This window comes from Myxocyprinus asiaticus, chromosome 46, assembly GCF_019703515.2.
Source record: "Myxocyprinus asiaticus isolate MX2 ecotype Aquarium Trade chromosome 46, UBuf_Myxa_2, whole genome shotgun sequence".
NCBI classification, from domain to species: domain Eukaryota; kingdom Metazoa; phylum Chordata; class Actinopteri; order Cypriniformes; family Catostomidae; genus Myxocyprinus; species Myxocyprinus asiaticus.
Genome location: NC_059389.1, coordinates 10,432,595 through 10,457,707, shown reverse-complemented (window position 1 = coordinate 10,457,707; position 25,113 = coordinate 10,432,595). Strand labels below are relative to the sequence as shown.

The 25,113-nt window shown below is 37.0% G+C and overlaps 1 protein-coding gene across 2 annotated transcripts; it reads left to right on the top strand.

Moving 5' to 3' along the window:
* Positions 1-325: 325 nt before the first annotated feature.
* Positions 326-22,243, top strand: LOC127435876 (carbonic anhydrase 5B, mitochondrial-like). Of its 2 annotated transcripts, none has more exons than XM_051689620.1 (7): positions 326-725; positions 8,868-9,065; positions 13,461-13,579; positions 15,302-15,397; positions 15,572-15,634; positions 15,904-16,062; positions 19,575-22,243. In XM_051689620.1, the coding sequence occupies exons 1-7, from the start codon at positions 581-583 to the stop codon at positions 19,728-19,730; spliced, it is 936 nt and encodes a 311-aa protein (XP_051545580.1). In that variant the 5' UTR covers positions 326-580; the 3' UTR covers positions 19,731-22,243. The 2 variants fall into 2 exon arrangements, with proteins under 2 accessions (XP_051545580.1, XP_051545581.1); XM_051689621.1 differs by lacking the exon at positions 326-725 and adding an exon at positions 7,196-8,528.
* Positions 22,244-25,113: the final 2,870 nt, after the last annotated feature.

Genomic DNA, 25,113 nt, shown 5'->3' with positions numbered 1-25,113 from the left:
AAGCATTCAAAATGTAATATGGCATAAAAAAAATGGGTAGTTCACTATGAATAGTCAAATAATGACGACGACCACTGTGAATCTTCTCTGTTGGCGGTGGGATCGACACTTGTGCAAAATATTCCACCGCTTCAGAGAGGTCCTTTACCAAAAAAATGGTAACCATAGTTTGCATTAAAATACACGTCCCGTCATAAATGACTTATCCCCCCAAACCAGCATCCTCGTGTCCCTCCTCTGCATATAATTAAGATCTAACGCCCCTCTGTGGATGAAGCTGATTGGACTGAGGCTGGGCACCCCACCCTAAACGTTTTGTCGGGTTTCGTAAGACCGAGACAATCGGAAACATCTAGGCCCCTTAAGTCGTTTGGTGGGTGTTGTAAACCAGACCTTGTTTGACTTCACCAATCAGTAGGACGGAAGAACAAGCTAAGTGTTGTCGGTACACGTTTGGCACGAGAGCGCACGCCAAAGGACCTTTATTTCACATGGCGTGTCGCGGATAGATCCTAGGCTTTAAATATATATTATATATATAACACGTGCTATAAGGAAACATCACGCGCAGCAGGGCATCATGGTGACACTGACAGCTATCGTAGCGCCTCTCGGTCGGCAGATTTTTGGCAGACATTTAGTGAGACACGTTAGATGCCAGCGCTGGATACCTGCTCGGAGATGCAACCTGTCTGCCTGCTCCAGCAAATTTGTCCTGACAGAAGGTTTGTGAATTAATGCTTTAACCGGAATGTATAGAAGCCATTTGGTTCTGTTAAAAGCCACTGTTCAACATTGTTTGGGTAAGTGGTCCTTGTAGTAGTGCACCATGTAACAGTCCTTACTAAGTGTTGTTATAAATGTCGTTTATGACCGTGTTAGTGATTATTTATTAGAAAAAAACGCCTTCTTGCATCGCTTCTTTACACTTCCGGGTCATGTATTAGTAGTAATGTTTACATAAAACATGAAAGGAAATGATAACTGCATGGCGTGTGCCAGAACAGCTGTAGGAATCTGTTATTTGTATTTAAAGTAGAGTGATATATTTTGTGTGGTATAATTTTTGCAGTATGTACTAATAACCCTGTCATTTTATGGTGGGCGGGTTTTTATTTGTTTCACATGTCTATTTTTCCTCCTCAAGCCCCGCCCTGAGAAGATAAGGGTCATGTTTATGTTTTTCTGCAGAACATTTCATTGAAACCATTCTTAAAATTGCAATATGTCTCATTGGAGAGACTGTGTTTTCAAGTTTCATAAAGGAAGAACATGTTTAATTTGAGCAACAATATATATATATATATATATATATATGTTCTTGTCCTTTATGATCAGTAGGCTTACAAAATACTTTAAGTAATTTTTTCTGGAGTAATTCATGTGCATTAGTAAGTGTACAGGCAACGATTATTTCCACTGACATCTGTTTTTAGTCTGCACCATGTATGCTTCATCCATGCATTTACAAACCCTCTCTGGTTAGATACAAAAGCTTGCAAAGGTGGAAAATTGTACCCATGATGAGAAAGCCTTTACCATTTAGTGATGATTTGGCTCTTTTGAGGAGTTCCTCCCTTAAGGTAAAAGAAAAGACATCAATCACAGTGAAACTGTATTTCAACATTTGAATTCATTTTCAACATTATTAAAGAGTCCTACTACTAATCATCAACATAAAGTACATTTTTAATCATTTAGTTAAAACACAAAAGACACTAACTGCTTCATCACAATTTATAGGTACAGCAGATATGACAATGTATTTAAATGTATGTTATATAGTTGTGTGACATACAATCAAATATCGATATATCGCGATATTTATTCTCACGATATTGTATCGATACTTAGATCCATGTTTTGAGATATATTGTGATATTTTCAGTGCAGTCAGAGATGCTTCTATGAGGCATGAAAGAGACAAACTGATCCTGCAGGATTCACGGTTTCTCTCACGGTCATGCTGGCCTGTCTCACATGTTTGAATCTAGGGCCAGGCAAAAATATTGATTTTCTACTGAATCTCATTTGTACGATCCAAATGTTGATTCTTAAAATGCCAAGATCGCCGTTTCTTTCTATCTGCAGTCCCCAACATTCAGATGTGTGTAAATACTTCCCATTTGCTACAAAAAAATGTCAGTGATTAGCCACTGGCTGGTAATTTTGTAGTTTTCACTCACCAGTGTTTGAGTGGTGTAGTGGCGAAGAAGTTCAGCACCAACATATTTTCACTGAATGCTGAGAGTAAAAGTTAAGACTCTTTCTGTGTAATGCGAATCCAAAGATGAGATCCAAGCAAACCATTTGTTTAATAATGTCTCTTTTAATATCCTTTCTGTTCTCTACAGTCAGTTATCTATCAATAACAACAAAAGAAACATTTAATTCTAATCACTAAATAGCATGGATGCTGTAAAGTAGCCATTCAATCAAACAAACACTACTGTCAAAGTCCCTGCCACAGGTCTTAAAGAGACAGTACCATTTTAGCACTTTTCCTACATAAGTAAATACTTGTAAATGGTACAAATTAAGCATGTAAACAACAAACATGTAATAATATACTGTATATATGCAATATAATATATGCAATTTCAATACACCATATTTATTGATGTAATGCATGGACTACATAAAAAAAAAAAAGCTAAAATGTCACCAAAATGATGAAAAATTTAAAATTGATATGTCCGTAATTTATCAAGTTAGAAGGTCCCCTGTATAATGAATAACAGCATTAGCTGAAAGATAATTTCTTTCATACTGTGTGCAAGCAAAACGGACATTATAACTGAACTATACCCAAATTCATTGAAATTAAAAGCGAAATTGAATCATGATAGTGTAATGTATCACGATATATTATATAGAGCCTGACCGATATGGGATTTTTTGAGACTGATACCAATTTTAGAGAGGGAAGATTCACCGATTACCGATATGGTGGCCGATATATTAAATTTTTGAGCTGGAATGAAAACAGACCTTTTCTATGTGGATTTTTCACAGATTTTGCACCCATATGACTATGCAAAGGTACTCAGAAGGTTGATTTCTTAAATATTTTTTATCAAAGAATATTTGACATTATTATTATTATACATTGTCAACAAATTCTAGAAATGAACACTGAGAAAATAAAGAATAAATAAAAATACAATAAATAGCTAAATAATCATCAGTACTGTTTAGTATCAGTCAAATGCTGACCATTAAAATAAAGAATAAAAATAAAATAAATGGCTAAATAAACATCAGTATTACTGTTTAGTATCAGTCAAATGCTGACTATATTAATACTGCCGAGTCAAGATAAACAGATAAGCAGCGGTGTTACACCGTATTCTGCTATACAAGCTCAGGGGAAATGTTCAATGGTGGAAAACCAGACTTTTAAATATTACATTTTATAAATGCAACGACTGGAATTGTTCGGTTGAAGGGGGTACCAAACTGTGAATCCTGAACAAAATAGTTTGGTGAAAATAAATTTTTACACATTAACTTCCACTCAGCTGACAACAATAGCCTAGTTTCCATCCACTTTCCGTGCTATTTTGTTATCGACAAAGTGAAAATGTGTAAAAAAAAATTTGCGAAATTTACCGTCTTCTGCCTGTTTCCATTCAAATGGCCTTTTATCGATAAAAATGGTGTGCGTGATGACGTCATGCCTAAAAAAAACACTTTGTCACAAGTTTTGGTTTATCGCAAAAGAAAAGGTAACCTTCTCGCGATAAGTGGTTCTCGCTCTCAGTGGGGCGTGTGGTAAGTTGTGCGTGGACCGCAGAGAGTAGCATGAGTCTCCACATGCTGGGAGTCTCCACGGTGTCATGCACAACGAGCCACGTGATAAGATGCACGGATTGACTGTCTCAGAAGTGGAGGCAACTGAGACTTGTCCTCCACCACCCGGATTGAGGTGAGTAACCGCACCACCATGAGGACCTACTAAGTAGTGGGAATTGGGCATTCCAAATTGGGGAGAAAAAGGGATAATAAAAAAAAAAAAAAAAAAGAACTGTTTTAGGTACGGGTTTGATTCCCGCCAAGGATCTATTAAACATTTGACATTACAAAAGTCCACTAATAAGGAGTTATAATAATGTACACTATATTTAGTAGGTGACCTATCTTACCACTCATAATACACAATGTTGAAGTCACCACCCAATATAACAAAGTCAGTAGCGTATTTTCTTTTCATTTCTTCTATTACCAATGAAATTTCAGAAATTAAGATTCCATTTTGGGACAAAGTGTTATGACCATAAACATTTCCTAAGATGAGACAAAAACTATCCATTCTCAGAATGCAAAACAGCCAATGACCATAAACTGTACTGTCACTCAAGAATCTTCCCAGGAAAATTGTTAAGAAGAAAAGCAACACCTCCTGAACTGGTTGTGCCATGATCAAATAAAATTAGTTCACCACTGATTAGACCAAAAGGTACCATCGCTACCACTTGAATGTGTTTCCTGCAAAAGAATACACTTTTGAGCCTTACTCTCTTTAAAAAAACAAAAATGTAGCTTTTATTTTGTATGTTTCTTAGACCCCTAACATGTAGTGAAAGAAAAATTTCCATTTAGTTGAAACATGGAACAAAATGTTAATTAGAACAATGAACAGTAAGTTACTGCTGGAGATAGAACAACACCAGCTATTAATACTTAAAGGTACACTCAGTAACTTGAAAAAATTCTATCATAATTTACTCACACTCATGCCTTCCCAGATGTGTATGACTTTCATTCTTCTGCAGAACAGAAATTAAGATTTTTAGAAGAATATTTCAACTCTGTAGGTCCATACAGTGTAAGAATATGGTGACCAAAACTGTCTTCTGATGCAATCCAATCGGTTTTGGGTGAGAACAGATAAAAATGTAATTAATTTTTCACTGTACATCTTACCATTGCATCGATTACACTTCATAGCGCCATCTAGTGCTCTGCGCAAATGTCAAGCACTAGGAATAGTAATCAAACTTGAAATCATGATCACGCCCAGAGACTGCAAAGGCAAGATGTACAGTAAAACAATTAGTTACATTTTGGTCTGTTCTCACCCAATCTTATCGGATCACTTCAGAAGACTTGTATTAAACCACTCGAGTCTTATGGATTACTTTTATGTGCTTTTTGGAGCTTAAAAGTTTGGTCACCATTCACTCCCATTGTATGGACCTACAGAGATGAGATATTCATCTAAAAATCTTCATTTGTGTTCTGCAGAAGAAAGTCATACACATCTGGGATGGCATGAGGGTGAGTAAATGATGAAAGAATTTTCATTTTTGGGTGAACTATACCTTTAAGTGTAAACGTAAGTGTGAGCATGTAATTTGTAGATTGTTACTAATATTGTCATCAAGCCAGGATAAAATACCTTTGACAGAAAATAATAAATTAGTACAAACTAACACTTCTGCAAAACAAAATAATTTCCTCAATTATAATACAAGATATTTTTAAATATAATAGGCTATAGATTAACTGTTGTATATGCTTGTGCTTGTATAGATTTTCCATGCAATCAGTAGCTGTTTATAACTTTAATTTCTATTATGTGTGTCTTATCTTATCTTAGCCCAGAATGTTATATTAGGAGATAAAGCCAATCATTTAGAATTTTATTAGTTTATACACATTGAATATGCACACAACATCTAGCAAAAAAGAAAACTGTCAAAGTTATAATAAGAAACATTTACTCACAGTATTTTTTTGGTAAAGAAAATAACATAGCAAACATCCCAAACCCATTTCATTACAAACGTTCATTTTAATCATATATTTATTCAAAGACTAGCCTTAAATGCATATGACTTTCACATTTTTATAAAATGGTTATTGTTAGAACCCATGTTGTGTTTGCTGTCCACAAAATGGACCAGCACAGTTATAGTCCCCCAGCACTGGACCACATAAAAGGCTCAAAGGAATTATAGTAAAGGCCCTTGTGTATTATTTTAATCTCATGAAAGGCCTGTTGGTCACATTGCCTGACAGCTTACATTTAATTCTGGTTAAATTCCTTTTGTAGACCCAGAAGCATGTGACATTAAAGGGATAGTTCACCCAAAAACTGAAAATTAAATCATTGTTTACTCACCCCTATGCAACCCATTATGACTTTGTATTTCTTAACAAAAAATAAATAAAAAATTCTGCTCAGTGGTGTCTACATCTTCAAGCTTCAAAAAGAATGCAAAACTATAATTCAGAAGTCTAATATATTGTTCCATGAGTCTCATGATTGTTATGAATGCATACGATAACGTTTGTTGAGAAGCAAACCAATATCTAATGTATTATTTAGTGAAACTGTTCACTGACTGTAGATCTCCTGTGCACGTTCGTGATAGGGCACGAGAGCAACGGTTATGCAGCCCTCTCACGACATTGGGGCGTCCATGCAAAAATAAGTTTCGTCTATCTAAAAACAGGTTCTCCACAGTGATAGCAACAACAGAACACAACACAACTGCCCAAAAAACAGAGAACAGAACTTAATAAACATGTCTGAAGAGTTTGTAGTCAAAGAATGTATGCATTTCTATGCCCAGCCTTATTTTTTTGAAAGTTTTTGTACTGGTGCCAGTTCACAGTGGATGGAGTTACGTGATGCCGAAAATAGAAAACAAGCGATCGATAGAATGTACTGTCGCTAGTCACTGCTGTTTAGGACAAAAACTCTAATTACCATAGAAAGTATACTTTTTATCACATGTCATTTGCTGTCAGGTTAGGACATGGTGTAACTGACTGCCGTTAGCCTCCTCTATGTTTCTGTTTGATTTCTGAGTACTCCGTTCAAAAAAATAAGGCTGGGCATAGAAATGCATCAATTCTTCAACTATAAACTCTTCAGACATGTTTAGTAAGTTTTGTGTGCAGCTGTGTTATGTTCTGTTGTCGCTATCACTGTGGTGGACCTGTTTTTAGATAAAACTGTATTTTCGCTTGAACGCCCCAATGTTGCGAGGGGGATGTGTGAACTATTGCTCTCATGCCCTATCATGCATGCACACAGGAGATCAACGGTTGGTCAACAGTTTCACTAAATAATACATTAGATTTCCTTTTGTTTCTCACCAAACCATATCGTATGCTTTCATTACAATCACAAGTCTCATAGAATAATTTATTAGACTTCTGAATTATACTCTTGCATTGTTTTGAAGCTTGAAGAGGTGTTTTTTCTTTCTTTTCTTCTTCTTCTTTTTTTGCAGGTGTCAGGTGTACAGAGTCTTAATACATTTACATTTATGCATCTGGCAGATGCTTTTATCCAAAGCGACTTACAGTGCCCTTATTACAGGGACAGTCCCCCTGGAGCAACCTGGAGTTAAGTGCCTTGCTCAAGGACACAGTGGTGGTGGCTGTGGGAATTGAACCAGCAATCTTTTGCTTACCAGTTCTGTGCTTTAGTCCACTACGCCACCACCACTCCATCACTTAATGATAAAGAAAATAAAGTAAAAAGATAGATAACTAGCCTGCTAAAAAAAAAGGTAATATGGTTACAAATGAATTGTTCAATTTAATAATTTGTCATACAGTTTGACAACTTTGACACTTGTTGTTGTTCAGTGTTCTGAGAGACAATATTAAATAAGTAAAATCATGCAAAAACATTTTTAAACTTTGTACAGTTGATGAGAATTTACATTTATGAATAAAATATTTTTTTTATAATTTATTATAATTTTATTATAAATATGAAATTTATTATAAATATTTTGCTTATAATATTATATTACATTTATTCTATATTATGATTAAGATGAGAAAAGTAACATAATGCATCACATAATGTTAAAGTGAACTCTTGTCTAGTTTTTAAGGCAAAAAATCTGGTCAATTCAACCCAAAATTCTGAAGGAGACATTTAAAAATAATATTAATAATTTAAAAAAAATGGTCTGCTGACTCAAGATTCAAGCTTGAAGAGAGAGTCACCATAAAATGCAATTTTATAACATCAACTTTTTTCACAGTTTCTGCCTTTGTGTTAAGAGATAGAAAGTCATATAGGGTTATATCAACATAAGGGTGAGTAAACAATGACTACATTTTCATTTTTGGGTGAGCTGATCCTTTAATCTTAACTTTTATATTGTGTCAGAAGAGTTCCATTAACAAACTTTAACGCAGTATGAAGGAACTCTTATATGTTTGCTCAGTGATGCAACGATTGCAAGGGCATGCCCACTCTTAAAGGTAACATAAAACCCGTCTGTCTGTCTTTCTGTGCATCTAGTCAGCTCTTGCTTTGGCGTTCCACGTGTCAATTCTCTTTGAGTCATCGAGTCTCAGGAGGAAGCATAATTTCCCCTTTTTTCTTTTTTTTTGTTCTCTAACGCAACCAAGAAGAACAACAAGCAGTCAGAGTCGCTTTTTTCCTCGCTTTTGGATAGATTTTTTAAATTGTTCCTGTTGAGAGTTTAAGCTTTAAATTTTAAAACAAATGTGTAACGCGACGCATGAGGCTGCGTTGTGCGCCATAAAATGTAGGTATATTTGTTATGACTTTACATATCTACCTATCTATTACCTATGTTTTGATAAGACGTGTCAGTATGTCTGTTGTTACTGATGTAGGCTGTGTCTCAAAACCTAATGAGCTGCCTTACTAGAGTAGACAGCATTCCTGGTAATTATTGGCGCGTTATTTTTCACATTTCGTGCATCTTATGCGCGCATTTGCTGCATTTTTTTGCCAAAACTCAGTCTCGGACGCGACTTGTTTATGATGCCCACAAATTCTGTATATGGCCAACTCACTAGGATTTGAGACAAAATCCTAGTTTTCACTGATTCCTTATACAGACCTGTCTTTCTCGCTTTAGTGCATCCGATGTGGCAGGAGCCGCTCGCCGTTCCCGGTGGAGACCGACAGTCACCCATTGACATTGTGATGCGCAAAAGCGTCTTTGACCCGCAACTCAAACCCCTCAAAGTGCAATACGACCCGAGGACCTGCCAACAGATATGGAACAACGGCTACTCTTTTCTTGTCGAGTACGACGACACCACGGACAAATCCAGTAAGTTACCTGTTCTTGTCTTGAATGGTAACCATAGTTTCCGCTTAAATATAAATGTCATTTCTAATATAACAAAACATGTAACTTAGAAGCTTAGACATCATCCGAATAAATCAAAGCACAGTAAACCCGTTCTAAATGTTCCTCCAACACTGTTTGAAGAAGATCCAATATTAATTCTTAATGGTTTTACATTAGAAATACACAGTCACTACAGGGTTTACTATAGTGTGGAAACTATGATTACTGTGGAAACATTTGTAAGAGAGAATAGTAATTGGGCTAAGTTAACTGTTTTATGGATTTTTAGTAATTTACTATGTGTTGGATCAACCCATCCCATAGTAAATTTAGTTTCTTAGTTTTGAAGCAAAGGCTGGTAAGAAATGATCTGGTTTAACTTGGGTTTATTCTGTTGCCATGAAAGAAAAAAAAAAAAAAAAATTATATACAGTGCATCCGGAAAGTATTCACAGTGCTTCACTTTTTCCACATTTTGTTATGTTACAGCCTTATTCCAAAATGGATTAAATTCATTAGTTTCCTCAATTCTACAAACAATACCCCATAATGACAACATGAAAAGTTTGTTTGAAATCTTTGCAAATTTATTAAAAAAAAAAAAAAACCACAGCAAAAAAACAAAACAAACACATGTACATAAGTATTCACAGCCTTTGCTCAATACTTTGTTGAAGCACCTTTGGCACCAATTACAGCCTCAAGTCTTTTTGAGTATGATGCTACAAGCTTGGCACACCTATTTTTGGGCAGTTTCTCCCATTCTTCTTTGCAGGACCTCTCAAGCTCCATCAGGTTGGATGGGGAGCGTCGGTGCACAGCCATTTTCAGATCTCTCCAGAGATGTTCAATCAGGTTCAAGTCTGGGCTCTGGCTGGGCCACTCAAGGACATTCACAGAGTTGTCCCATAGCCACTCCTTTGTTATCTTGGCTGTGTGCTTAGGATCGTTGTCCTGTTGGAAGATGAACCGTCGCCCCAGTCTGAGGTCCAGAGCGCTCTGGAGCAGGTTTTCATCAAGGATGTCCCTGTACATTGCTGCATTCATCTTTCCCTCAATCCTGACTAGTCTCCCAGTTCCTGCTGCTGAAAAACATTCCCACAGCATGATGCTGCCACCACCATGCTTCACTGTAGGGATGGTATTGGCCAGGTGATGAGCGGTGCCTGGTTTCCTCCAGACATGACACTTGCCATTCAGGCCAAAGAGTTCAATCTTTGTTTCTCATGGTCTGAGAGTCCTTCTGGTGCCTTTTGGCAAACTCCAGGTGGGCTGTCATGTGCCTTTTACTGAGGAGTGGCTTCCGTCTGGCCACTCTACCATACAGGCCTGATTGGTGGAGTGCTGCAGAGATGGTTGTTCTTCTGGAAGTTTCTCCTCTCTCCACAGAGAAATGCTGGAGCTCTATCAGAGTGACCATCGGGTTCTTGGTCACCTCCCTGACTAAGGCCCTTCTCCCCCGATCGCTCAGTTTGGCCGGGCGGCCAGCTCTAGGAAGAGTCCCTGTGGTTCCAAACTTCTTCCATTTACGGATGATGGAGGCCACTGTGCTCACTGGGACCTTCAATGCTGCAGAAAGTTTTCTGTACCCTTCCCCAGATCTGTGCCTCGATACAATCCTGTCTCGGAGATCTACAGACAATTCCTTGAACTTCATGGCTTGGTTTGTGCTCAGACATGCACTATTAACTGTGGGACCTTATATAGACAGGGGTGTGCCTTTTCAAATCATGTCCAATCAACTGAATTTACCACAGGTGGACTCCAGTCAAGTTGTAGAAACATCTCAAGGATGATCAGTGGAAACAGGATGCACCTGAGCTCAATTTTGAGTGTCATGGCAAAGGCTGTGAATACTTATGTACATGTGTTTTTTTTCGTTTTTTATTTTTAATAAATTTGCAAAGATTTCAAACAAACTTCTTTCACATTGTCATTATGGGGTGTTGTTTGTCGAATTTTGAGGAAAATAATGAATTTAATCAATTTTGGAATAAGGCTGTAACATAACAAATTGTGGAAAAAGTGAAGCGCTGTGAATACTTTCCGGATGCACTGTGTGTGTATATATATATATATATATATATATATATATATATAAAATACACTGGTGGCCAAAAATTTGGAATAATGTACAGATTTTGCTCTTATGGAAAGATATTGGTACTTTTATTCACCAAAGTGGCATTCAACTGATCACAATGTATAGTCAGGACATTAATAACATGAAAAATTACTATTACAATTTGAAAAAAAATTTCAGAACTTCTTAAACTACTTCAAAGAGATCTCATCAAAAAATCCTCCACTTTGGATTTGCTTTGCAGCTTTGCAGATCCTTGGCATTCTAGCTGTCAGTTTGCCCAGAGACTCTGGTGACATTTCACCCCACGCTTCCTGTAGCACTTGTCATAGATGTGGCTGTCTTGTCAGGCACTTCTCACGCACCTTGCAGTCTAGCTGGTCCCACAAAAGTTCAATGGGGTTAAGATCCATAACTCTCTTTTCCAATTATCTGTTGTCCAATGTCTGTTTCTTTGCCCACTCTAACCTTTTCTTTTTGTTTTTCTGTTTCAAAAGTGGCTTTTTCTTTGCAATTCTTCCCATAAGGCCTGCACCCCTGAGTCTTCTCTTTACTCTTGTACATGAAACTGGTTTTGAGCAGGTAGAATTCAATGAAGCTGTCAGCTGAGGACATGTGAGGCGTCTATTTCTCAAACTAGAGACTCTGATGTACTTATCCTCTTGTTTAGTTGTACATCTGGCCTTCCAAATCTTTTTCTGTCCTTGTTAGAGCCAGTTGTCCTTTGTCTTTGAAGACTGTAGTGTACACCTTTGTATGAAAGCTTCAGTTTTTTTGGCAATTTCAAGCATTGTATAGCCTTCATTCCTCAAAACAATGATTGACTGATGAGTTTCTAGAGAAAGCTGTTTCTTTTTAGCCATTTTTGACCAAATATTGACCTTAAGACATGCCAGTCTATTGCATACTGTGGCAACTGAAAAACAAACACGAAGACAATGTTAAGCTTCATTTAATGAACCAGATAGCTTTCAGCTGTGTTTAATATAATGGCAAGTGATTTTCTAGTACCAAATTAGCAATTTAGCATGATTACTCAAGGATAAGGCATTGGAGTGATGGCTGTTGGAAATGGGGCCTGTCTAGATTTGATCAAAAATGACTTTTTTCAAATAGTGATGGTGCTGTTTTTTACATCAGTAATGTCCTGACTATACTTTGTGATCAGTTGAATGCCACTTTGGTGAATTAAAGTACCAATTTCCTTCCGAAACAGCAAAATCTGTACATTATTCCAAACATTTTGCCACCTGTGTGTGTGTGTGTGTGTGTGTGTGTGTGTATGTGTGTATGTGTGTGTATATATATACTCACACACATATAATTATTTGAGGTCGACAGATATCAGTTTTATGGTTGCTTTTTGGAAATATCGGTTATCGGAAAATATCAACACCGATAGTTGCTGATATTTTATTTAATTGTTATTTTTGTGGCCAAAACAGAGGAATGTATAGAAAGGCTGTATAAAGCTTAATTCATTGAATATTTACTTGTAGAGGATTGTCACTGTCATCATCACTGTTTGTGGACTAAATAATGATTATTAATACAATATATATTAAATGATACATATGAAGCATAGACTTTTATTTATGTAACCTTTATTGATTGTTGAGTTCATGTTGATTTTGACTGTGTTGGTGGAGAAAAGGAAAAAAAGTTTTTTAAAATACCGTAACACTGGTCAATTGACAAGCAAACTCTGTTGATCTACTATTGATGAATGATGATCTACTGTTAATGAATTACTGCTTAAACAGTATTTATTAGCCCACATGAGAGTGTTTACTTTATAGTATTTTTATTGTAATACATTGCACATCTAGATGATTGTAAGTCTGCATGTTGCGTTTGAAAGCACAGACCTTTCAAAATAAAAGTCTCCAGTGTATTTTGAGCTTGTTTATAATTAAAACTCCGTGTTATATACCAAATCTTCATTTTTTTTTCTGGTTATGATTGGGATTTTGGTTGCACAATAAACCTGCATCACTCTATATCAGTGCCCATCACAGTATTGAAAGACTAAGAAAATGTTTTAACATTCAATAAATTGATTTTAAAAACTATCATCCGATTAATTGGTTATTGGCCCTTTTCACCACCTTAGTTATCGGTATCGACAAAATCGGTATCGGTCGACCACTAAAATAAATATATATATAATTATTATGTGTGTATGTATGTTTTGTTTTTTTATACAAAAATAGCATATGAAATAAGAAGCAATCTGTTCTGTGTTGTGAGAACTGTAACATGATAAATAAATGAATATGATTCTCTTTTAGCTCTGAAGGGAGGACCACTGGAGAATCGCTTCAGACTGTGTCAGTTTCATTTTCACTGGGGGGAGAACAACACCTGGGGCTCAGAGCACTCCATAGATCGCCGTCTTTACCCTGCTGAGGTACCCTCACCCCCATAAACTCAAGGAATTAAATGCATTTGTTGGATTTATTTTGGAATAAAAAAATTCAAAATGAAAGCCACATCTTTGAGTCCATGCACTGTAAACAAAATCCTGTTAAATTTACAGTAAAAAACTGGCAGCTGTGGTTGCCAGAAATTCACCATAAAAAATACATTAACCACGCTTCAGGCTTTACGGGATGTAATTTTGATGCTTGTATATTTTACGGTGCATTAACTTTTATATTATTAAATGATATAAACGTAATACTTTAACCTTCTGAAACTGTAAAAATCTGCTTTTTACTTTATAAGGTATTGTTAATCACCGTAGTTATTACAGAGAGGCACATGATGACATGAAGTTCACTAATAGTGGCTCTTCCAGTAGCAGTGACCAATAAACATGTAGAGACTTTGCTCAGTGTCACTCACACAAACACCATCAGGGTAACACATGTGAAATTAAAATAATGTAATAAACATTAACTGAACTACATCAAATATAAAACACAACATTCCAATGTACATAACTGATGTTAAAAATAAGAAGAAACAGAACTATTCCAATAAAATACAATGAAATGTAATGGGTCACGCAGGGAATTCTGGGAATACCTGATTATTGTTTTTTTTTTTTTTTACCGTAATTTTAACAATATCTTACCGAAAAAGTACATGTACTCTCTTGTTAATAATATAATTTTTTTTCTGTTAATTACACTGTAAATACATACTTTTTATATCTAAAAAAGGTAATTTTTACAACATTTTACATTTGTATTGTCTTCTTAAATATATTATAATTTTTTAACATATATTTTAAGGTAACTGCCCGTTAACCAATTAAATTTTTTTTACTGTAGCATTTTTACCGTTAAAATTACGGACATTTTGTACAGTGCGGCTTTACTTGAACCTGAAAGCTATTTTTCACTAATAGGAAATAGTCCTCTGTTGCGACACAGGCAGGCAGTGACTTTACATTTAGGACCAACCCTCTATTTTTATTGCGGAATGTGAAAAATCACCACAATGACTATATGGCAAAAACCCAGAGCAAGCACTATTCTCTTTTAACTTATTTCAGTCTGTTACGAAACACACAGGGTGTGTAAGAATGAGAGACTTGGCTGTGACAAAAAGCCAAGATTGTATTTGTTGGGGGCCTGGGTAGCTCAGCGAATATTGACGCTGACTACCACCCCTGGAGTTGCGAGTTCGAATCCAGGACGTGCTGAGTGACTCCAGCCAGATCTATTAAGCAACCAAATTGGCCCTAGAGTGCATTGGGAATTGGGCATTCCAAATTGGGGAGAAAAGGGGAAAAAAAAACAAACAAAAACAGATTGTATTTGTTACCGGAGATGAGAACGTGACCTTGTTATGGCTCCCAGCACTTCTTGAGTGGGATTGATTTGTGTTCGAGTAATAAGGCTCTGATTTCAGTCCTGTAAATGTATGCTCCATTGTGCAAAGTGCCGCCTTTTGGTTGAATCTATTCAGACCAGAATGAATAGAGTTCTGTCTATTTGAATGGATGTTGTTGGTCTAAGTTATTGTGGTTCGGCAAATATACGTCATTAAACGCAGTGTACAGGGTTGTGCAACAGGGTGGACGATTGTTGTAACCATAATCAAATAAAAGGAATTACGGGAAAAGAGCCCAGTGTTAGCATTCACATTACCATGGGTGTGTATCTGTCCATTTTCTTCACAGCTCCATATTGTTCACTGGAACTCTGACAAGTACAGTTTATTTGAAGAAGCTGTTATGGAGGAAAATGGATTGGCTGTTATCGGAGTCTTTCTGAAGGTACTGACTGCATATCAGAGTCTCTTCACTCTAGATAAACAAGTTGATTTGATAATAATTACACTTATGCAATATAATCCTCCATAATTGTTGTTCCTAGAACTGTAAGTTTAGTATCCATTGCAATCGCAAATATTTATGTTAAAAAATTAGATTGTTTTTGTCATTTCACAGGTTGGAAAGAGGCATGAGGGTTTGCAGAAATTGGTGGATGCCTTGCCTGCTGTTCGGCACAAGGTAAGGGCAACAAAGCATTAAACATTAAGAAATAGGTGTTTTGTACACAGTGACCCTTGGCTTTTCAAAGATTTGTTGTGAGTTTTATATTGAGACCTCAGAGCATAATGTTTTGGAAACAGAGGGATGACAGATAATCTTGTTGCAAGAATATTCTGATATTTGGTACACTGTAAGCATAAAACATTTGAAAGCATTCTTTGTTTCAAGTTACACTTGAAAGATAACAGTTTTACATTTATGTAATATCTTCGTTCTTTTCCATCCAGGACAGTGTGGTAGAGTTCACCAAGTTTGACCCTGCATGTCTTCTCCCGGAAAACATTGATGAATATTGGACGTACGCAGGCTCTCTGACTACTCCTCCTCTTACTGAAGCAGTGACATGGATCGTAATGAAACAGCACATTGAAGTCAGTCATGATCAGGTATGTTGGCTAATATGTTTCGGGAATGAAAGACAGGAAATTGAGGGGACATTTTTCCCTCGTAGCAAATGAAAAAAGGAAATTCATTTTGCTGGCCTTAAATATTCTTGGAGATTAAACACCAGGAAAAAGTGGTCAACTGATCCTAATAGGATACCTTAGAAAATAACACACCACATGTGTTAACATGACATTTCAAGCAGTGACATGAATTACTGTAGAGCCCAAAAGTGCCCACCCACTTTTCAGACGTCTTTGTTCCAGAAGTATTTTTTTCCATTCATTTCTTCCAAAGGGATTTAAAAAATATGTTTTAAAAGAGTTCTAATCCATGAACCAAACCAACCAGCTCTGAGGTGAATCACAAAATTACAAAGTTTGATTTGAAGCAAAAAAAGTATCATAGGAGTTGGTGGTCGCTGCTGGTTTCTTTCGCTACGCTTTGATTGCCACGATTCTCTGGTTGGAGGATCTTTATCTGCTGGATCATGGATAGCGGAATTCCTGGTGAACAACTACACTATCAAACACGCTAAAATTATTTAATTTTTTTTTTTTAAATAACACAGACTGACGAATGCTTCAGGAGAAGCATTTACCAGGTAGATCTGTCTTTAACCTTGTGTGAGCCTGCATACACATACAAGACGTATTTTGGCTTCACTGTACGCAACGCATAATTTAGATTAATTTAAACTGACTGATCTCAATTCTGACTCTGTGCTTTCAGTAAAGGGCTAGAATTTCAACGTATGAGTCATGTGACAAAAAAACATGGTGCAGATCACATTGGAGTTTGTCTTTGGGAGAAATGCCAACAAAACTACATCTGAAAAGAAATCTAATTAAGTTTTTACACTTAAACCTGTTTGAGTCTCTAGTTTCATCCGATATGCCATTTTTAAAAATTTGAGCGATTTATCGCAAAACACCACGGTGCAAAACACAATGTACACTAACGTGTACTTTAGAGCATATTTTTCCTTAGAAATCCAATATTTACTTCTGCTTTATCACATTGAGAATTAATGGGTTCATCCAAAAGCTGAAAAATGTTGCTTTCAGAGGCTTTGGTGATTTAGGATGAAAATAAGGTGCATTTCAAACTGTTCTGAGACCAGTGCATACAGACAGCACACTGGAGGTTAAGTCATTCACTAAATGGATAGCAAGGGAGCATTCTATGGGTTTCTATACGCTAAGTGCATTCACTCCTAAGATTCGACTAAAAGTTCAGTTTCAGGCTGCAGATGATGTTTGGATCACTCAAAATGTTTGGCAGACATGGGACAATGGTAATCAGTACAAAGATTCAGAATTTATAATATATAATTTTATTTAACATGGTTGGCAGTGATTGGATGATGCTGGCATTACTTTGAATCAGATGTAATGTCTGTAACATCTCATAAACATAATTAACCAACACTCCTGGAAATATAATAAACAATTAGATTTTTATTTTTTATTTTTATTATTATTAAAAATTTCGATATTTTGTCCCATTGTCCACACATGTGGACATTAATTTTAGGAAAACTATTTACTCTAGAATTTGTATTTCTTTCTTTCTTTCTTTTGCATGTATATTAGGTGCTACTAGTTACAAATCAAAAACAGGAAATTGAAAATGCACACAGCAGTCGCACTCTGATCTCAGGTGGTTAAAGCTGCACTACATAACTTGTGCTTTCTAGCGATCTGTGGTTGAAACCTGAAATTACAAGCAGTTTGCAGAAGAACAGTAAACATGATGCGTGTTTCAGCACTGCTCTTCTGGTGGATGAATCTCATGATTTGAGCTTACCTGGACATCGCCTGTGTGTAATCATGACTGGAGATATTTAGAGCCGGAGTCATAAAATGCTATTTTCATGTTGATAAGCTGTTATATGATTAAACTTTTAAAACTGAAATATTAATTGCTTTGATGAAGATAAACAACAATTTTACACTTATAGTGCTTTTCTGACACTACGCTCAAAGGGCTTTTACATAGAGAACAGGGGACTCAATCACCTCAATCACTACCGGTATATTTTATATAATTTTTTTCAAGTGTTTTATATCTACTATTAATGTTTGTATTGTACTACACGTCAATTTAAGAGGTGATACTTGTGATATGGCTGATACGAGTTCAATGGAAGACTTTATTATTTTTATATTATATTGTACAGCCTCAGTTGATGATGCAAGTGAACCGTAATACTATAATAGTATGTCTATGAATGCACACAATAACACCGTAAACTAAAAACATAAAATGAGGATTCAATATGCTTAAAAATGCAATACAACAGTTAACAGTCAATTTCAGAAGTCACAAATTTTAGTAAACATGTCACAGTAACTTCCCCCCCAACAATGTAGATACATCGCGATCGGTTCATAAAAGCATGACAAGCAATATAACCCTACCAGACAACATATCCAAACATTAAAGAAGGTAAACAACTTCGCCAAACGGATAACAGATAAACATCCATCCAGATTGTTGCGATGCTGTCCGGAACAGTGTGACTGAACTGAACTGTAGTTTCTTTCTTCTTTTTAACGGCTACTCGCAAATTAAAACAGTGCATTACTGACATCTACTGTTTACATGGGAACCAGACAGCCGGCTCTTCTTTCCTATGTTCACGGACATGGCGTAATGTCGCAAAGATGTACGTCATAAGCCAGCGATTTCGCGCCAAATTGAACCCGACAGCTCAAAATACAAATCATTTTTATTGGCTTAGCGTAAGGTGAATCGGGGTAAGGTAAGGACATTGTTTTGAACACTGATTGTTTATGTACTCAATCAATAACGTCAATTTGTTCATTTTCTAACCAAAAAATCATACGTAGTGCAGCTTTGAAGGTTTATAAGGTATTGTTAATAATTTTACTTCTGGAGCCACAATGTTGCATTCTATTAAGATACTACATGAACTATTTGGACTTTTAAGTGAACTGCACAAAAAAGCTAAAAGGTAATTAAAAATGGTCCAGATACAGCTCTTAAAATAAACAATTTATAAACCTCAGTGATGAACGAAAAAAGTTAATGTCCACGTTATTTGTCAACTGATAATAATTGTGAAATGTAAATTACAGAAGCAAAATTAATGTGTGTACGGTTGTGCAGAAATGCAAAAAAATGTGAAAACAATTAATGAAAGTTATGAATTTTACTTTTGCCAATGAAGCCATAAATGTTGTCTTTGAAACCACTTTCACACTGGCTGTTGTGACTCCTGGGAGACTGTTTGTCATTCAGACTTTGTTCTTCTGCTCCATGGTAACCTTGGAAATGGAATGAAAAAGCTCATATGGCTGCCTGCTGACATCTGTTTTCCGTTTCGCTCTCCACTCACTCCCTTTTTATTTATTTATTCTTTTACATATGCAATACTTTCCTGCTATTGATTGCTCCCGATCTAAATATTTTGTATTATTATTTTCTATTTGACACATGCGCAGACCTATTTTTATAGATTCTCTGACATTCTTCTCTCTTTTCACAGTTGGCAGTGTTTCGCAGCTTGCTGTTCACATCAGCAGAGGAGCAGGTGCAAAGAAGTATGGTCAACAACTTCCGCGTCCAGCAGGCTTTGAAGGGACGGACAGTCCGTTCCTCCTTCACCCCCTTTCTACAAGACGGTCCACCAATGGAGCCTTAACCTACAATCCTGTGATTTTAATCCATATCCTGACTGCCAAAAGAAGCACTGACTCAGTGGTTTGCTGATATCAATATGGTCTTAAATTGGATTTTAAATGCTCAGCATGATTGCCAGATTGCCCAACTCACTAAGCAGCCAGACATTTAGGTGTAGATTGGAAAGATTTGGTTGAAAGGGATAAGCAAAGATAAATATAGTTATTCAAAGGACCTGTTGATGCTCAAATTCCACAAATTCCTAAGTATCTTAAGGTTCATGGAATACTTTTTAATTTTGCTGTATTTGTACAAGTATTGAATATAGTGCTGGAATTCAAGGAGTTCTCATTTCAAAATGTAACATGCACAGCATTTCCTCTCTCGTTGTTGAGGCAATAGGTGTCCACGTTTGAAGACAAACAGCCCCCTCTTGTGGATGACGGAGAAAATACACATGCCTTGTTTTGAGGCGCCAGCCCTTGCAAGTCATTTTTTTTTTTTTTTTTAATCTGCCTGAGGGAATTTCTTTAAAGCATGAAACTGCACAATGCTTTTGACTATTTTTAGGTATTTTAAGAAGAGCCAGTCTAATCTAGAGAGATGATTAAGATTTCTAAGATTACATTTAAATATTGCAGTATAATTAAGACAAGAAATATAGACTTTATTAAAGGTGCACTGGAAATATAGAAATATGAGGGGAAGAGGATTAGATTAATGCGCACAATCGTTTAATGAAAAAGCATTTCTGTACTTGGTATGTACTTACGATTTTTTACAGAATATGTTATCCTCATCCATAGTGCCTTTAGCATTGTACACAATCACTGATTATTTCTCCATTACTCGCATGTAATCAATAATCTGATCAATTGCACAAGTTGTTGGCCACATTTGCCTTTGGGCAAAATATACGTGCCTCCAATCTTTTCCATTAAGCTCACATTTGTTATTATTGCGTAAAGGTTTTTGTCATTGGTTTAGCAGTATCTTTAAAGTGTATTCATTGTTGCTGATTTTGTAGCAGAGATACTGTTAGGTTTTAATTAAGAAATGATTGTAGAATTTATTTGGGAGCACCGTGATGTCTCTCCACTATTTCATTAAATACTGGTAAGAGGGGACCTCCATTTTTGTGCATGTTTTTTCCATTTAATTTCTCCACTAGAGGCATCAGAGGTACATGAGATCAGACAAAATGTAGATTTGGTAACTAAAGTATGACCAACTGATTGTTTCATTTAAAGATAATTATATTAATCTTGGTGCAATCGTTGCATTTCGTTTTTCTTTTTCTGAAAAATGCTGGAAGAAAATGAGACACTTAGATTGTTTAAAACTGTGAAGAACTGATTGTTTTCAACTGTTTCTGTTGATATTAATATTATTTGAGTCAAGTGATTTCGGGGAGTTGGAAGGTTTTAGATTTGCAAGATATTTTGACTAGGTTGCAAAGAAACTTCAGTGTTCAGTTGTTACATGGAGGTGAAGAAATTGCTGAAGTATGACATGCTTTTTTTTTTTCTTTGCCAAGAGACGCTGGTCTCTTTGTGATGGCTGAATAACAATGTTCTTGTGCAAACTGCCCCTAAAGTGGCCTCCCATCTGAATGGGCCACCTGGTTCTCTCCCTATTGGGTCGATGGTTGAAATTCAGAGTGATATTAACTAGATTGGAAAGCTGGATTTGCACTGTCCAAATGCTGGGTTGCAGGAAGGCTGGGATCCCTTCCCTCCACCTGCCCAAGCCTTCAGCTCTCTGCCCTTAGTAAAAAAAAAATAAAAAAAATAATAATAATAATAAAAAAGAGTAGTGAACATTCTTTCACATTAGGAGGCCCTGGAACAATGTTTTCTTATTGAAGCAGAGCTGAATAGCATGTGAAGTCACCTTTTGTTGTTTGGATTTGAATTATGCAGTGGATGAATTATGGACTGAGGTTATTAATATTCAAACGGACAATCTGACTCTTTTTGCTGCAGTGGGTTTGCATGAGGGACATGCTTCAACCCCCCTGCTTTGTCCTTTTTAAGTAGCTTGAAGCCCTCCATTTTTAATGGAAATGAAGTATCACAGTTTTGGACACCAGAAAGTTATCTGCATAACTGTCACTTACCTACTATTGCTGCCTACTATACATTTAATGATGCAAATGTATGCAGAACTTTGACAATACGATTTGATTCTTGTACTGTGTGCAGAAACTGTATTGTATTCATTAGTTTAGGAAATGAGAGTCTTTTTGGGTCATTTTAGTTTTGTTTAACTCTTGGGCGGACACGAGCTTGTGCCCTGGGGATTTAAGCAGGATAAGAGGGTGGTGCTGAAGCTTTATGGAGGCCCCATCTCAGCATGCACTGTTGCACCAGGTGCTTGTTGGGTTCAGCTCAGCTGCACTAAAAGGTGCATGTTTTGGGGTTGGGGGGGGGGGGGGTAGACAAACATTAACAAATGCCCAATGTAACCTCTCATTCATGCTGTCTAAAATGTGTGTATTAACATTTTTTATGTGTAAAAATGAAATAAAACAAAATTGAGTCAAGTTGTCTATTTGTGCATTGTTGGACTCGTACGCGTAGCTTAGCACAGACATCACTATCGTAGGTAAATTCATTTATGAAAAAGTTACAAGTAATCTTAATAGTTTTACACCTACATTTCAATTTAAAGGTTCTGGATTGCCACTGACAGTGAGATTTTAGCTTCTTTGTAGTGTATATATTTAAAATTAAGTAAATAAAGCTGTTAGAGCTTAATTACACTCACTGAGCACTTTATTAGGAACATCTATACACCTACTTATTTGGCTGCAGTGCAATGCATAAAATCATGCAGATACATGTCAGGAGCTTCAGTTAATGTTCACATCAATGATCAGAATGGGGGAAAAAATGTGATCTCAGTGATTTTGACCGTGGCATGATTGTTGGTACCAGACAGGCTGGTATGAATATTTCTGTAACTGCTGATCTCCTGGGTTTTTCCATGCACAACAGTCTCTAGAGTTTACTCTGAATTGTGCTAAAAACAAAAAATATCCAGTGAGCGGCAGTTCTGCAGATCGATACACCTTGTTGATTAGAGAGGTCAACGGAGAATGGCCAGACTGGTTTGAGTTGACAGAAATGCAACGGTAACTCAGATAACTGCTCTGTACAATTGTAGTGAGCAGAATGACATCTTAGTCGGATGGGCTATAACAGCAGAAGACCACATCGGGCACTTTATCAGGACCATAGTGTTCCTAATAAAGTGCTCCGTGAGTGTATGTACAGTATAGCACAGAAAATGTCCCATTTGCTGCCAAGATCTCTTTGAAAATTTTAAGCACTGCTTCATTTTAAAGTAAAATGAAAAATATATATATTTTTTTTTAGTGGCATGATGGTGCTTTGGTGCACATAATTAAATTTTACATTTTAGCTTTTAAACTAGAATGAGGATTGTTGACAGGTAACTTTTCTAGAACAGTTATCAAAAGGTGAAATAAATACTCACTTTATAATTATGGCTGCTGTCCATTGTTCTTCTTTAAAGAGTGAAGACTGATCCAAGCAATAAATCGGAACATGTGGAGCACAAGTTACAAACCAGTTTGGACTAGACAGCACCTTTAAAGACAAAACAGAGAATAAGGCCTGGGTGTGGGTGTTTGGAGGGGCCAGGGAACCTGTATTGAGTTTTGTTTCAAACTTGGTTCAAAAAAGATTCTGTTTAATGTTTGTTGTTCTTGGCTGCATGAGTTACAAAAATGGGACGAGACACTGGGTTTTTGAGTATCCCAAACACACCACGGTTTCCCATCATTGTGTGAGAGAGTTTGGGAACATGCTGTTTGAGCTCTAAAGGAAAAACAAACCATAGAGGTGAACTGATTGAAGAGAAGTAACAAGACTTAATCTCTGCAAAACCTTAGAGATGGTCTCAGCTGTGATAAAGAGACCCAAAACCTGCTGCAGCTGTGGAGTATCTCGAGGGATGGTGGACAATGGTCTCTGCTAGGTTCCTTTTTCTCAATGATGATCAGGCGTCACTAAATGAATAGAAAGCACAGATGAAAGCATCACATTTTCTATGGTTTGTTTTTCAATGTTTTTGCAGGTTATTTGTAGACAAAAAGAAAACTCCATTCAGTCCTATGCCTTTTGATAAACAGTAACCTATAGTTTGAAGATGTGTCTCAGAACTCCTGTCCAGCTGTTCCCTTACAACTCAGTACACTTGACATTGCATCTCTAAGCTGATGCTATGGGGAGTGTCCTTCTACATGACCTAGTTGAAACCTTTCTACAATAATGGCAATTCTAAAATTGGCTATGGTGTTTAAGCCCCACCATTTTAGGCGCGAAACTGTCCGGTATTAAAGTGGGTGCGCAAACACCATTCCCCAGAATTTTCTTCCTTCAAGACAGAGATTCATCTCTCGTCTAGAAGCCTTCTACTACTTCACCATCAACATACACGAGTTAGCGGGCAGGATCTTCATGGCACCGAGAATACTCTCCATTCCACTCTGAAGTGTTCCGGCGAACATTTACTGTGCCTCGCTGCTTGACGCTTCACTGGTGAACGGGCCGCTTCAGCATCCTGATTCCCCGCAGCGCTTCGGCAGGAGTTTTGCATCCTTATGAGCTATTATGATATTGTGTGTGTGTGTGTGTGTGTGTGTGTGTGTGTGTGTGTGTATATATATATATATATATATATATATATATATATATATATATATATATATATGATAGATAGATAGATAGATAGATAGATAACTAAAACAGCCGCTTACGTCTTTTTCAAGATGTCGTTCCGTAAGTGTTCATTATGTGAGGGACACATCCCGCCGTCAGATCAGCATGAAAGCTGCATTCACTGTCTGGGCCACGCACACGCAGAAGCAGCTTTCATGGAGACAGACTGCCCTCACTGTGAGGGCATGAGTCTCAAGATGCTTCGCTCTCGAATCGCCCTCGTTCTGAGGGATGATTCAGCCTCCTGCGCCCTCCCACCTGCCTCTTCTGCGACTCCAGAGGGATCACACAAGGAGGCACAGTGGGGCCGCGAGGTCGAGCAGGATGAATTTGAGGTGGACCTCATGCTGGCACAAGCCCTGCGAGCCCCTCAATCTCCATGTACAATATGTGCATGACAAGCTTCAGTCCTCTGCTGGAGTGCACAACCTCATCACGTTCAGCAGTTCTGATGCTGGGGATGATGTTATGTCTCTCGCCGCATCTGGCGAGTGGTCAATGGATGACCCCCAGTGAGGGCGGGGAGCATGCACGCGCTACTGACAAGGCGATGCTTCGCGTCCTTTCAAGGGCAGTTGAAGAGCTCAGTCTTGAGTGGTCTCCTCCAGAGGAACCCGAAAAATCTCACCTTGATGTGTGGTTCCTGCAGTCCAGATG

Bases quoted from the DNA above. Each gene is read 5' to 3' on its own strand.
- LOC127435876 (XM_051689620.1), top strand. From the start codon at position 581: ATGGTGACACTGACAGCTATCGTAGCGCCTCTCGGTCGGCAGATTTTT. The intron at 726-8,867 runs GTTTGTGAATTA...TTCTCGCTTTAG, and splicing joins CAAATTTGTCCTGACAGAAG to TGCATCCGATGTGGCAGGAG. The intron at 13,580-15,301 runs GTACCCTCACCC...TTTTCTTCACAG, and splicing joins GCCGTCTTTACCCTGCTGAG to CTCCATATTGTTCACTGGAA.